Source organism: Papio anubis, chromosome 4, assembly GCF_008728515.1.
Source record: "Papio anubis isolate 15944 chromosome 4, Panubis1.0, whole genome shotgun sequence".
Taxonomy (NCBI): domain Eukaryota; kingdom Metazoa; phylum Chordata; class Mammalia; order Primates; family Cercopithecidae; genus Papio; species Papio anubis.
In genome coordinates this window covers 128,978,270-128,993,006 of record NC_044979.1, presented here as the reverse complement: position 1 = coordinate 128,993,006, position 14,737 = coordinate 128,978,270, and the positions used below count along the sequence as shown (strand labels likewise).

The 14,737-nt window shown below is 40.6% G+C and overlaps 1 protein-coding gene across 6 annotated transcripts in view; it reads left to right on the top strand.

Moving 5' to 3' along the window:
- RABGEF1 (RAB guanine nucleotide exchange factor 1) overlaps window positions 1-14,737 on the top strand; it is a 78,297-nt gene that overhangs the window by 34,570 nt on the left and 28,990 nt on the right. For 4 of the 6 annotated variants that reach the window (XM_031665444.1, XM_009199658.3, XM_031665446.1 and 1 more), the window contains one exon: window positions 9,356-9,522. The exons of 1 other annotated variant lie outside the window; for it this stretch is intronic. In XM_031665444.1, coding sequence (XP_031521304.1) covers window positions 9,356-9,522 — 167 coding nt within the window. Of the gene's footprint in view, window positions 1-9,352; window positions 9,523-14,737 lie in introns of all 6 variants that reach the window. One more of the 6 variants, XM_031665443.1, reaches the window with a different exon arrangement.

Genomic DNA, 14,737 nt, shown 5'->3' with positions numbered 1-14,737 from the left:
CTTTGGTTGAAAGACATTGTGTTTTAGAGAAATTTGTTTATAGGAGGAATAAAGAGAATTGAAATAGGTAGTTTTGTTTATGAAATTCATCCCCATCCAAATGACTTTATCTCTTTGGATGTTTTGGTTTTTTGTGTCTTTATTTGTGGATCCTGGTTTGTTCTGTGGTGTAATACCCTCACTGTTCACAGCTTGTCAGAAATGGTGATTTCTAGGCTTGAAAGTCATCTGAGAGAGATTTTCTGCTCGAGAGCTTATTTGAGAGACAACTTGTGTCTTGAGAAAGTGTATTGAGAAAATATAGGAAAAGGCCCACATTGGGCTCCTGGGGGGATGAGAGTGAGCCGTAGTAGCTATTTTCCAGTGCATGGGTTTGTATGTAGGTGATCATATTCACCCTGCTTCTTAAAATGCCATGTAACCAGCAAGAGGATTGTCACTTAAGTCACAGTTGTTCTACGATTGAGCAGCCTAGCCAGTTGAAGTGGCCCAACATGAAGCAGGAAAGAATCTTTGTTGTCAGGCCTCGGTCTCTGAAAATGTATGTTGTTACTCAGAGTTATGCAGTCAACGTGAAATAATGAGGGAGACTGGGAACCACCACTGATGCTGTCAGAAGACCTGTTCTCTGGGAGCCCCCTCACTTGCTCCCCGGTTCCTGCCCTGGGGTAATTGTAATGAGGTCTTCTCTCCTGGAGGCAACGGAATGAAAAATAAGACAGTGTTACCCCTTAAGATCCTTGCCGGTCTTCTAGGTTTTGTGACTTTTGCTGTTTCCTTTTGTTTTATTAAAAGGAAATATTGCTCATAACCAAAAACACACTTCTCTTTAAGACATGGATACCAGGCCTGGTGCGGTAGCTCAAGCGTATAATCTCAGCACTTTGGGAGGCCAGGACAGATGGATTTCCTGAGCTCAGGAGTTTTTGAGACCAGCCTGGCCAACATAAAACCCCGTCTCTACAAAAAATAGAAAACCCCGTCTCTACAAAAAATAGAAAAATCATCCAGGCACAGTGGCATATGCCTGTAGTCCCAGCTGAGGCCAGGAGGCTAAGGCAGGAGAATCATTTGAACCCAGGAGGTGGAGGTTGCAGTGAGCCAAAATGGTGCCATTGCACTCCAGCCTGGGTGACAGAGCAAGATCCTGTCTAAAAAAAGGAAAGAAAAGAAAAAAGATGGATTATATGATGAATTTGAAGTTGTTTCTTGGTTGGCTGCCAGTTGTAGCAATTTTGTCTCTACGAAAAACGAGGAAAAAAATTAGTTCCTGCCAGAGATTAAATAAGAATGTATTGGGCTCATGATTTATTTATTAGGAGGTGGAATAGACAGATAGTTAGTAAGGTGACTTTGGAATCACCCCTGGTTTGAGTCCTAACTTTGTCATTTACCAGCTTTGTGACCCTAGGTGGACTAATGACTCCGAGTCCTGTCAACAGTGAGGGACAGTAATACCTACCAGAGGCATGTGATGAGGGTTCAGTGAGTTAATGCGCGTTAAGAGCTTAGCACAGTGCCCGACACACACAGTGGATTTCCAGTAAGTGTTAGCTATTTTAAAATGCAAGTTGTTCTTCTGATAGAATAATCTTGCAGGGAGTGCAAAGGCATTTACTATTAAGACTACTCATTCCTATTTAGCTTAAGGTCTGTTTCTTGATGATATGTAGTGAAATAAGTATTTATAGCAGATAAAATAATTTTAAAAATTATAAAATTGGCTGGGCGCGGTGGCTGAAGCCTGTAATCCCAGCACTTTGGGAGGCCGAGACGGGCGGATCACAAGGTCAGGAGATCGAGACCATCCTGGCGAACACAGTGAAACTCCGTCTCTACTAAAAAAAATACAAAAAACTAGCTGGGCGAGGTGGCGGGCGCCTGTAGTCCCAGCTACTTGGGAGGCTGAGGCAGGAGAATGGCGTAAACCCGGGAGGAGGAGCTTGCAGTGAGCTGAGATCCGGCCACTGCACTCCAGCCTGGGCGACAGAGTGAGACTCCGTCTCAACAGCAACAACAAAAAAATTATAAAATTATCAGCTCTAATAGCCTCATTTTGCAGGTGACAGTATGAAAGTCCATAAAGGTTAACTAATTTACCCAAGGTTGCACAATGAGTTTGTGTATGAGATCTTGGGTCTCCTAACTCCTGGGTCTATATTTTTCCATTATATTCCTTTATCCAATGTGTATACTTCAGAAACTCAGGTTATTTAATATATATATTAAATAATATATATATGAAATTTCTGTTACTTAAGTACATAATCATCATTTATATTCGCTGACTCTCCTTAGTGGTTTTAAAAACCTGTGTCCCAAAAGCCTCTGTACAGTTTGCATTATACTATGGAAAGAAGATTTACAATTTAGTACAGAGTCTGTACTTTAAAAAGAAACAATTCTGGAGCTGGGTGCCATGGCTTGTACCTACCTATAATCCCAGCTACTTGCAAGACTAAGGTAGGAGGATTACATGAGCTCTCGAGTTAGTGGCTTCAGTGAGCTGTGATTGTGCCACTGTATTCCAGCCTGGACATCAGAGTGAGACACCAACATTAAAAAAAGTAATTAATTAAAAAGAAAGAATCCAAGTGAATTTTGTTTTAAAAAATATGTATGCAGAATGGTTTTTACTTTTGTTCTTGTCTCCCCACCGCCCCCCATCTTTTTGAATGTTAGATTTGTACTTTAGATATTTTGTTCTTTAGTTGCTTTTTGTCTGTAGAAAGCTTTTGGGGATAAAGACCTTAAAGTATTTTAAAAATTCATGTTAGAAAAGAAGATTCCATTATGTCTTTGTTTCACAGACCACTTAATATAACTTAGCCAGGTAAATTTTGCATTTCACACTGATTACTTCTTTGGCCATTGTGTGTGGATAAGGTTAGCCTGAGTGCAGTTTTAATGTATTGGGTCTAGACTAGAAACAGATTTTTTGTATTCCGTATTCTTGATCTTCTTTAGTCTGTGATGCCCTTGCTCTTGGCATTTTATTTGTTTCTGTTAGTAGCATAAAGGAAAGTTTTTATGCCATACATAAGAGCTTGGTAGCAGACAAAATACAAATAACCTTCTAAGGAATTTGAAGATATTTTCACATTCTTGTAGAGTTGGATATGCCTTCAGAGAAAGCACATGGAATATCTTGACTGTAAAGACTCAGTTAAAGTGTTTTAGTCTCCACAGTCAGGGTGAGTGAGCTGTATAGAGGAAGTCACAGTGGTTGGCCAAGCTGAGATACTTGCTTATACATTTCAAAGTGCCCTTTTCTTTCAGAACTCCTATAATCTTGTCATCCCAAGTATCATCTTATGTACCTCTTTCACGAACGGATCTGAAGACAGTGGTCCTACAAAGCATATCTTTTCTTTTTTAGAGTTAAAATACCAATATCGGCTGGGTGCGGTGGCTCACACCTGTAATCCCAGCACTTTGGGAGGCTGAGGCAGGTGGATCACAAGGTCAGGAGATCGAGACCATCCTGGCTAACATGGTGAAACCCTGTCTCTACTAAAAATACAAAAAATTAGCCGGGCGTGGTGGCGGGCGCCTGCAGTCCCGGCTACTCGGGAGGCTGAGGCAGGAGAATGGCGTGAACCCGGGAGGCGGAGCTTGCAGTGAGCCGAGATCACGCCACTGCACTCCAGCCTGGGCAACAGAGCCAGACTCTGTCTCAAAAAAAAAAAAAAAAAAAAAAAAACCAATACCACCCAGACCTTAGACTCTAAATACTATTATTCTTTAAAGTGAACCAGGGCTTCTTGGAGAAATGACTGATTCTGGGACTGGGGCAGGGAAAAAAGGCCCCTTCAATATTTTGGGGACATTTCAGAAGATCCAGAAGCCAGTTTGGAGGGATTTCCACTGACCAAGTCTGGGATAATTTGAATGTCCCAATAAATAAGGACAATAAGGCCGGGCACGGTGGCTCACGCCTGTAATCCCAGCACTTTGAGAGTCAGAGGCGGGCAGATCACCTAAGGTCAGGAGTTTGAGACCAGCCTGGCCAACATGGCGCAACCCCATCTCTACTAAAAATACCAAAATTAGGCAGGTGTGGAGGTGAGCACCTGTAATCCCAGCTACTTGGGATGCGAAGTCAAGAGAATCGCTTGAGGCCTGGCACGGTGGCTCACGCCTGTAATCCCAGCACTTTCCGAGGCCGAGGCAGGCGGATCACGAGGTCAGGAGATCGAGACCATCCTGGCTAACATGGTGAAACCCCATCTCTACTAAAAACACAAAAAATTAGCCAGGCGTGGTGGCTGGCGACTGTAGTCCCAGCTACTCGGGAGGCTGAGGCAGGAGAATGGCGTGAACCTGGGAGGTGGAGCTTGCAGTGAGCTGAGATCTTGCCACTGCACTCCAGCCTGGGCGACAGAGTGAGACTCCGTCTCAACAACAACAACAAGAAAGAGAATCGCTTCAACCTGGGAGGTAGAGGTTGCAGTGAGCTGAGATCGTGCCACTCCAGCCTGGGCAACAAAGCGAGACTCCGTCTCCAAAAAATAAATAAATAAATAAATAAATAAAATAAAATGAAGAATTCAATAAATAAGAACAATAAATGAAGTAAAACTGATTGAACAAAAATCATAATCCTTGTGTTAATTTAGTAAAATAGAGAAATATGACTGGTGCAGGGGCTCATGCCTGTAATCCCAGCACTTTGGGAGGCCGGGGCGGGTGGATCATCTAAGGTCGGGAGTTCGAGACCAGCCTGGCCAACCTGGTGAAACCCTGTCTCTACTGAAAATACAAAAATTAGCCGGGGGTGGTGGCGTGTGCCTGCAATCCCAGCTACTTGGGAGGCTGAGGCAGGAAAATTGTTTGAACCCGGAGGTGGAGAGTGCAGTGAGCCAAGATCGTACCACTACACTGCAGCCTGAGCAACAATGTGAGATCCTCATCTCTTAAAAAAAAAAAAATTTAAAAATAGCTGGGCTAGTGCCTGTAGCCCCAACTGCTTAGGAGGCTGAGGTGAGAGGATCGTTTGAGCCTGGGAGGTTGAGGCTGCAGTATGCTGTGTTCATGCAACTGTACTCCAGCCTGGGTGACAAAGTGAGACCCTGATTTTTAAAAAAAAACAAAAACACAAGGTGACTTTAAGTTGAAGAGCAAGCACTTGCCATTTGAGCCCTAGCCAAAACTATAAACTGTAATGTGGGTGACACTGTTCTTTTCCATATTTTCTTCTTCTTCACTTCTTTCACCTTACACATTGAATCCCTGTTTGGCTATTCAGACATAACTCATGTCCTCCCTGTGTACCGAACACCTGAACCGTCTCTCACTTTCCCCTCTCTAATCCAAACTTCTAGCGTCTTAGTAGGGGTTAATTTTTAGGAAGCTTAGAGAAAAACAACCAAGTGTTGATTTTAGTAACTTGTATGATCGTAACTAGCTAATAGAATTAATCCTCATTTACATTTTAAAAGGGGATTTTTTTTTTTTTTAAAGTAGAAGTGTCTCTTTGGATAAGTATATGTGGGAGGGAAGCATATTGTAAGCAAAGCAATAAAGGAAATGAGTAGGGTTTTCTTGTCTTTGACTGGCCTACAGACCTCCAAAGTCAGAGGGATTGGTGTTCTTCTGAAGAGTCTTCAGTCCTCTCTTTGGCTTACTGAGGTAGTTGTAGCATAGTCAACAGCTCAGGCCTTGGATTTAAGCGCACAGAGCTGGGTTCAAATTCCAGTCTTTACTGTATAAGTGACTGCAGCGTTATTCAAGTTACTTAACATATTCAAGCCTCAGCTTCCTCATTTGTAAATATCATAAGTGTATAACCCGATAGACTTGTGAGGATTATACAAAATAGCATTGTAAAAGTACTTAGTGCTTAATAGACATTATCTATATGTAAGTTACTACCATTATTATTTTGTCAGATGGAATATGTATTATGTTTTTATTGGGTTGAGTGTTCTGTCAGAGTCAGATAGGTCAAATTGGTTGATAGCATTGCATTGTTCAAGTCTTCTGTCTTTAGTGACTTTTTAAAAATCACCTTTCTGTCAATTACTAAGTGAGGAATATTGAAATGTCCAAATTTGTTTCTCCTTTCAGTTCTGTCAGATTTTGTTTTTTGTGTTTTGAAGCAGTGTTATTAGTATATACATATTTAGGATTGCTGTGTCTTCTGGAAAAAGAACCCCTTTTTTATGATGAGATGCCCTTTTGTTCTTGGTAATATGGTCCATGTTCTTTTTTTTTTTTTGAGACGGAGTCTTGCTCTGTTGCCCAGGCTGGAGTGCAGTGGCAAGATCTCAGCTCACTGCAAGCTCCGCCTCCCGGGTTCACGCCATTCTCCTGCCTCAGCCTCCCGAGTAGCTGGGACTGAAGGCGCCCGCCACCATGCCCGGCTAATTTTTCGTATTTTTAGTAGAGACGGGGTTTCACCATGTTAGCCAGGATGGTCTCGATCTCCTGACCTTGTGATCTGCCTGCCTTGGCCTCCCAAAGTGCTGGGATTACAGGCATGAGCCACTGCGCCCGGCCAGTATGGTCCATGTTCTTAAGTTTACTTTGTCTAACATTGGTGTAACCACTTAAGCTCTTTTTCATTGTTTCAGAGTATCCTTTTCCTTTCATTAGTTTTTAACATGTTTGTATCTTTATATTTAAAGTTAATTTCTTACAGACAACATGAAGTGGGGTCTTGTTTTTTAATCTAATCTGATAATCTCTGACATTTAATCAGACTGTTTATAGCACATACATTTAATGTGATTTTCGATAAGGGAAGGTTTACCCCTGCCATCTTGCTCTTTGTGTTTATCTCATCTTGTCTTAGTTCCTTTTCTCCTCTTTTCTTGCCTTCTTTATGACCACACCTTTATCTCCACTATCAGCTTGTTAGCTATACCTCTTTGTTCTGTTTTTGTTACTGGTTGTTCTGGGGTTTACAGAATACATCTTTAACTTATCATCTACCTTCAAGTAATATTATACCACTTTACAGAAAAAAGAAAACAATTTAAAACAATAGTATTATACCACTTTACAGAAAAGAATCTTAAATGGAATTTTTTACATGTAATTTATTATTTATTTTTATTATACTTTTAAGTTCTGGGTTACATGTGCAGAACGTGCAGTTTTGTTACATAGGTATATGCATGCCCTGGTGGTTTGCTGCACCCATCAACCTGTCACCTACATTAGGTATTTCTCCTAATGTTATCCCTCCGCTTGTCCCCCACCACCCAGCAGGCCCCAGTGTATGATGTTCCCCTCCCTAAACAGGATTCTTACATTTCTTCCTCCCGTCCTTTGTGCTGTGGTTCTACATGTTACTTGGTGGTTCTTTCTCTCATCTTGGGTAATTTCGTCATACGCATGTGCAGTACTCAGCCACACTCAAGGGAACCCTCTGCAGTTACCTGGAGCTTTTTCTGTGTAGTCCTCTCCCCTCCATAGCATTTGCATGATATTTTGCCTTGCAAATTCTGGTCACATTGGCCTCCCAGAACTCCAAATGCTGTCTCCTCAATTCAGCAAGTCAGCTATGCTCTGTTTGAGTGGCCTCTCCCTGTGCCAAGACTTTAAAACTCTCCCAGCAGTGAGCTGGGACACTCTAGGACAGACTATGTTTGTTTTCCTTCTTTCAGGAGTTAATCTGCTGTTTGCCTGTCATCTAGTGTCTGAAAACTTTTTGTTCATATATTTGTCTGACCTTCCAATTGTTAAGATAGTAGGGTAAACCTGATGCGATCAGAGTTTTCCATCATGACTAGAAGCGGAATTATCAGAGAAGGATTCACTTCCAAACACTAAAGAATTTTTTTCTAATCATACCGATGTCAGCACAATCTTTGGTTTTCAATTGAGATAAACAATACTTTAGAAAACATGTTCCCTTTTTTGTTTTGAATTAGATTGTACATGATTTATTTATGTGCTTAAAAAATAGGTAGTATATCCAAATGGCGCTAACAGGTATGGTCAGAAGTTTCGTTTCTAGTTTGTCTCTTGCCCATCTAGTTCCTAAGCAACACTGCTTTGTTTCTCCCACTTTCAGACTACTTTTGTTATTACTTTCTTGTGTATCCTTTTGTGCTTTTATTCTGAGTTATAAACACATATATATTTATCCCACTACCCCATTTTACATAAAACATAGCACAGTGTACATACCTTACTTTTTTTTTTTTTTTTTTTTTGAAAAGACAAGGTCTCATTCTGTCGCCCAGGCTGGAGTGCAGTAGGGCGATCTCATAACTCACTGCAGTGTCAAACTCCTGGGCTCCAGCGATCCTCCTGCTTCAGCCCCCCCAAATAGCTGGCACTATAGGTATGCACTACCATGCCTGGCTAATGTTCTTACTTTTTGTAGAGAGAGCAGCTACTCGGAGACTGAGTAGCTCGGTAGGAGAATCGCTTGAACCTGGGAGGTGGAGGTTGCAGTGAGCTGAGATCATGCCACTGCACTCCAGCCTGGGTGGCAAAGCAAGACTTTGTCTCAAAAAAAAATAAAACGTACTTTTTAAAAAAATTATTTTTCTTTTTAGGAAATCATTGGGATATGGGAAACTTAAATTCCTTATAAACATTAGAGAGCATAGTTCAAAATCAGGAGGTTTAGAATGTGATCAGAGACCAAGTGGTAGTTCGTACTTTCTAAAAGCACATACTGCCTGTTACAACATCCTTATCTCTCTTGTGTAAATGTCCCATTTTCCTTTCAGTGTGTTTATTTGAAGAGGGGAAAGAGTTGTCTGCCCAGCTGATCAGATAGTGTGGTGTATGTTTCCCTTGTCTCTTCATCGTGTGTTTTGTCGTGTTCATCATGCTATTAACACTTTGGATGCATTCTTTCACTTTGATCAGTATGACTCACCAATGAAATGGTGGGTAAATAATTGTGAGTCTCCACATAAACACATTAACCTTTGCCTTTTTGTCAAGTAAAATGGGATTTGGAAAGGTTGTCTAACATTTATAAGTCATCTGACATTTCAGTGCTTCTATTGATTGTTTTCTATTTGTTGACTAGTTTTATAAACTCAAGCAGTCTTTGAGCAAGCCTAGTGGTGCCATTTCAGTGTTCATGATTGAATATATAGATCAAAGCATGATATATTTTGGCAAAGAAAATGCTAATAGAACAACTTTTATTTCAGTAGGAATATCTTTTAGATAATGTAGTTTTGTCTACTCATACTTCCTACTTGTAAAACAGATTTAGTTTACTTTAAGGGAAGTTGTCCAACCATTCAAACATAAAATGATTTAAATTCAAGTTTAACTTTGATGAAACATAATTTAAATAACCTTAGGTTACATACTTAAAGTAATTCCATGCATGGATCTTTTATGTCATGAAACTTACTATGTTTAATTTTCCCAGCAGAAATTCAGGAAGCAAAAGCTCCCAGTCCTTCCATAAACCGGCAAACCAGCATTGAAACGGATAGAGTGTCTAAGGAGTTCATAGAATTTCTCAAGACCTTCCACAAGACAGGCCAAGAAATCTATAAACAGACCAAGCTGTTTTTGGAAGGAATGCATTACAAAAGGGTAGGTTGGGAATAACCACGTAGAAACACAGAGTTTTGGTTTGAGGAAAGGTCTTAGAGATAATATAGTGTAACGTTGTCATTTTATACCTGAGAAAATCAAGACCAAGAGATGTTAAACTACTTACCTAAGAAAAGCCTCTGAATCAAGCCAAAACCCGACTCTCAGGCTAGTACTTTTCCACTGCAACTCAGTGGCGTTTGGATCATCTTTGTGTGGAAATCTGACCTTGAAGCCACTTGAATGATGTGCTTTAGTAACAGGCCTTTTTGACTTGTAACCTTGTAAACGGTATAAACCGCCATAGTCGACCTTTAACTCTGTGCAACCATCGTCAGGCCGGTGGCAGTAATTTTAACGGTTGTTGCAGTAATTTTAAGGGTGGTGGTTGTTGTTGAATTCTGTTTTGTTTTTTGTATTTTGATTTAGAATTTTTCTCATTCAGTTAGAGAAAGGACAGATAGAATTTAGACAATGAAAGGAACTTTAGCAGCTATGGAGTTTCAGTCCCTTTGTTTTATAGATGAGGAAGTTGAGAGCCAAAGAGGATAAGTGACCTGTCCAGGTTACACAGCTAGATTTTGCCAATGTCAAGCAGAACTTGTGACTTTCACACCTGTTACTTTTACCCATAATTTCAGTGGCAGTAATTCATAAGACTGCCTATAAAGGAATTCATTTTGTAAATAGGGATTAATTCTGTTGTAACATTCTATAACCATTAAGCTCAGAATTAGCTCCAAAAGTTCTTTCTATGAAGTAAGGAAGTCTTAGAAAAAGGAAATTAGAAAAGCAGCAGAGTGTTTAACTGTTCAGCTATATTCTAGCTGGGGTCAGCAATCACTAGGCTAATAAGCAGTAGACCTGTGTCAAAATAGTTTTTAGATATTGAATTCAGCTTGTAAAGGAGAAAAGCTGGCTTTCTCACCCTTCAGAAATGTAATTAGACTGTGTAAGTAAGTAGCTCTCTTTCTTTAGGTATTTTTTCTCTCTAGAGTAAAACATTTAGAGTTAAAACAAGTAAGCTTTCATTGATCTTTTTTTTTTTTCTTAAGTTAGGAACCATGATAGAGATCCTTTTTTTTTTTTTTTGAGACGGAGTCTCGCTCTGTTGCCCAGGCTAGAGCAATGGCGCGATCTCGGCTCACTGCAAGCTGTGCCTCCTGGGTTCACGCCATTCTCCTGCCTCAGCCTCCCAAGTAGCTGGGACTACAGGTGCCCGCCACCACGCCTGGCTAATTTTTTGTACTTTTAGTAGAGACGGGGTTTCGCCGTGTTAGCCAGGATGGTCTTGATCTCCTGACCTTATGATCTGCCTGCCTTGGCCTCCCAAAGTGCTGGGATTACAGGCGTGAGCCACCGCGCCTGGCCAGATAGATATCTAGATATCCTTAATATGGAAAAATTCAGAGTTCATGTGACACTATCTTTCATTTTTATCAGAACTAAAAACTGAGGTTTTGTATTTATTTTTTTCTTGAGCCCACATGAAATGTTGATGAGATAGCTATATTAAATTAGCATATGTATACTGTAGTACTTATAGCATATATGCTGTATCATAATATGTTTTAGAAAATTGCACAACTCAGATTTGTTGTTTCTCTTTTCCTTAGAAGTGTGATGTGTTCTTATTCTATGATAATTTAGTAGACTTCTAAATGAGTATACTAAAGTAAAGAGGTAACTAACTGGTACAAATATCACCATATTTATTTGTAAGGCATCACTAGTTTATATCAGAGACCTGGATATGGCCTCAGATTCCTCCTGTTTTAAGAGCCACTAAGCCACCTATTTTCCATTTCTATACTATGTGTTTCATGAGGTGGCCAAGTCCTATGCATGTATCTCAGGTATCTTTAGTGTGAAGTCTGCACATACTGCATATGAAAGAGATGTTTTTTAAACTGAATGTCCCTAGAGAAGCCCTTTTGGCCTTTGGCCACAAGTTAATGTCCTTTCAAATAAGTAAATAAGGCGGGGCATGGTGGCTCAAGCCTGTAATCCCAGCACTTTGGGAGGCTGAGACGGGTGGATCACGAGGTCGGGAGATCGAGACCATCCTGGCTAACATGGTGAAACCCCATCTCTACTAAAAAATATAAAAAAACTAGCCAGGCGAGGTGGCGGGCCCCTGTAGTCCCAGCTACTCGGGAGGCTGAGGCAGGAGAATGACGTAAACCCGGGAGGCGGAGCTTGCAGCGAGCTGAGATCCGGCCACTGCACCCCAGCCTGGGCGACTGAGCAAGACTCCATCTCAAAAAAAAAAAAAAACAAATAAGTAAATAAACATTCTTTACACCTGAACTAACCTAACTAACTTCAGATCAGTAATCATATAAATTTCTTGGGGCAGTTCCTCTGACATTGTGAAGAATGTGGTAGTATAAAATAGCCTTTGTACTCAATTTATCAAAACTGCTCAAAACCTTTAAATTAATGTTATTACCACCAACTAAACTTTCCAGATGGTATCCTAAGGGCCTATGCAATATGAGAATTCATTCTTACCTGTTTAAAAACTGCCCTGGCGGCCTTGCCATAAACGGATAATTGTTCCTACTGCATCCCACAGTATTATTCTTTCTAAAATTTCTGAGATCCAGAAGAGTGATCTGCTCTTGCCCACATCTTTTCCCACATCATTTCTGTTTTCTCCAATCCCAGTATATGCCAGCAGTGAGCAGTCTTTTCAGCATATGGGTCAAGTCTAGAAAATTACATCTTTTCTGAACTGCATTAAAATTTTTAAGCCATTTTATCTTTATCAAGAAACACTTTATCTGTCTACACTTAGATTTTCTTTGTTTTTAGAATTTAAATTTCAGCACCTACATAATTTTCATACCCACTGCAGTATTGACGTGTAATGCTTTACTATGCAACACATCTCTCTTTCTTTCTTTCCTTTCCTTCCTTCCTTTCTTTTTTTGAAGCAGCGTGGAGGTTTGTATTTATTTTGTATTTGCACCTAGAGTGGAGCCCAATCGTGCAGTCACTGCTCACTGCAGACTTGACCTCCCAGACTCAAGTGATCCTCCTGCCTTAGTCTCCCTGGGACTGTCGGCGAACACCACCATGTCTGGCTGAGTTTTTTATTTTTTGTAGAGACGGGGTTTCCCTATGTTGCCCAGGTTGGTGTTGAACTCCTGACCTTAGGTGACCCTCCCAACTTGTCCTCCCAAAGAGCTGGGATTACAGGTGTGAGCCACGGCGCCCAGTGCTATTCAGCAAATACTGTTGTTTGCTAATACTTTTCTGAAGCTTGTTTATTTTGCTCTTTTTTCTTTCTTGTTAGTCTTACTAGCTACTTAATGTTAAAACATGTATACTCTTATAGTACCTCTATACATTCTTTAAAACAAGATATTTCCATTGCAAATTAGACAGGCAGCTATGTCATTAACACGGAATCCTTTTATGTTGAAAATGCAGTTGTCATCAGCTACTTTTCTGTTCTTACAAGTCATCAGAGCAAGAATTTAAATTGCTGAGCCAAATTAATAAAGCTTAATTTTTAAAACCTAATCTGTACAACATAACTTGAATTATTATTATTTCTTTTTGAGATAGGAGTCTTGCTCTGTTGGCAAGGCTGGAGTGCAGTGGTGTGATCTCCACTCACTGCAACCTTTACCTTCCAGGTTCCAGTGATTGTCCTCCCTCAGCCTCCCAAGTAGCGGGGATTATGCATGCATGTGCCACCATGCCTAGATAATTTTTTTTTTTTTGTAGAGACAGGATTTCACCATGTTAGCCAAGCTAGTCTTGAACTCCTGACCTCAAGTGGTCTGCCCGCCTCAGCCTCCCAAAATCCTGGGATTACAGAAATGAGCCACCATGCCTGACCTGATTGTTTTTTTGTTTTTTTTAATGGAGTCGTGCTCTGTTGCATATGCTGTAATGCAGTGGCATGATCTCGGCTCACCGCAGCCTCTGCCTCCCAGGCTCAAGCAATTTTTATGCCTCAGCCTCCTGAATAGCTGGGGTTACAGGTGTGCACCATCATGCCCAGCTAATTTTTTGTATGTTTAGTAGATATGGGGTGTTACTCTGTTGGCCAGGCTGGTCATGAACTTGTAGCCTCACATAATCTCCTAGCCTCACCTTGGCCTGCCAGCATGCTGGGATTACAGGATTGAGCCACAATGCCTGGCCTAACTTGAATTTAAGAATCTCACCTTAAGAACCAAGCTTCACACAGGTCTGAGAGTGATTATGGATTCAGGAGGATTCAGGAGTATATATGGTCACTTATGAAGAGGTATACATTCTCTTTGTCATCTGTACAGAGCTTCATTTGGTGAGGGTAATTTTATAGCATTATAGAGACCCAATTAAGTGTTAACCTTTCCCATAATAACTAGAAAACCATATTACCTAACTGAATGAGATCTGTGGCTTTGTAACGAACTTTTTTCTGTAAATTATTTATATGAAAACGCTCACTTTAAGATATCTTTAGACTGCAATTAAATAAAAGTAAATAAAACTTCTAGAAAAACTCTTTTGCTGCTCAACCTATTTAAATCCTGCCCTTGCTAAGCGTTAGTAAATCCCTCAGATACATTTTTTCCCTATTCTGAAAGTGTAGCTTGTCCTACTTTTAAAGGGGGCAGGCTCTACTTCCTCAAAGTACCTACCCTTTAATTTGTTGGATATTGTATTAATGCTTTTTAATAAACTCGGGGCCAGATGCGGTTGCTCACACCTGTAATCTCAGCACTTTGGGAGGCCGAGGTGGGTGGATCATGAGGTCAGGATTTCAAGACCAGCCTGGCCAATGTGGTAAAACCCTGTCTCTACTAAAAATACAAAAATTAGCTGGGCAGGGTGGTGCTCACCTGTAGTTCCAGCTACTCGGGAGGCTGAGGCAGAAGAATCACTGGATCCCGAAAAGTGGAGGTTGCAGTGAGCCGATCATGTAACTGCACTCCAGCCTGGGCAACAGAACAAGACTCCATCTCAAAAACAAACAAACAAAAAACACCCCTCATTTTTTGGGTTTCTCAATTCAGTTATTTTTATTTTTTTAATTTGTATTAATCCCTTAATACTCCATTCATGGCAATCAATATGGCAATCAATTCAGTTTGTACAATAAGACTTCTTAATAGTCATTCTGATAAGCTCTTTTTTTTTTTTTTTTTTTTTTTTGAGACAGAGTTTCACTCTGTCACCCAGGCTGGAGTGCAGTGGCGCAATCTTAGCT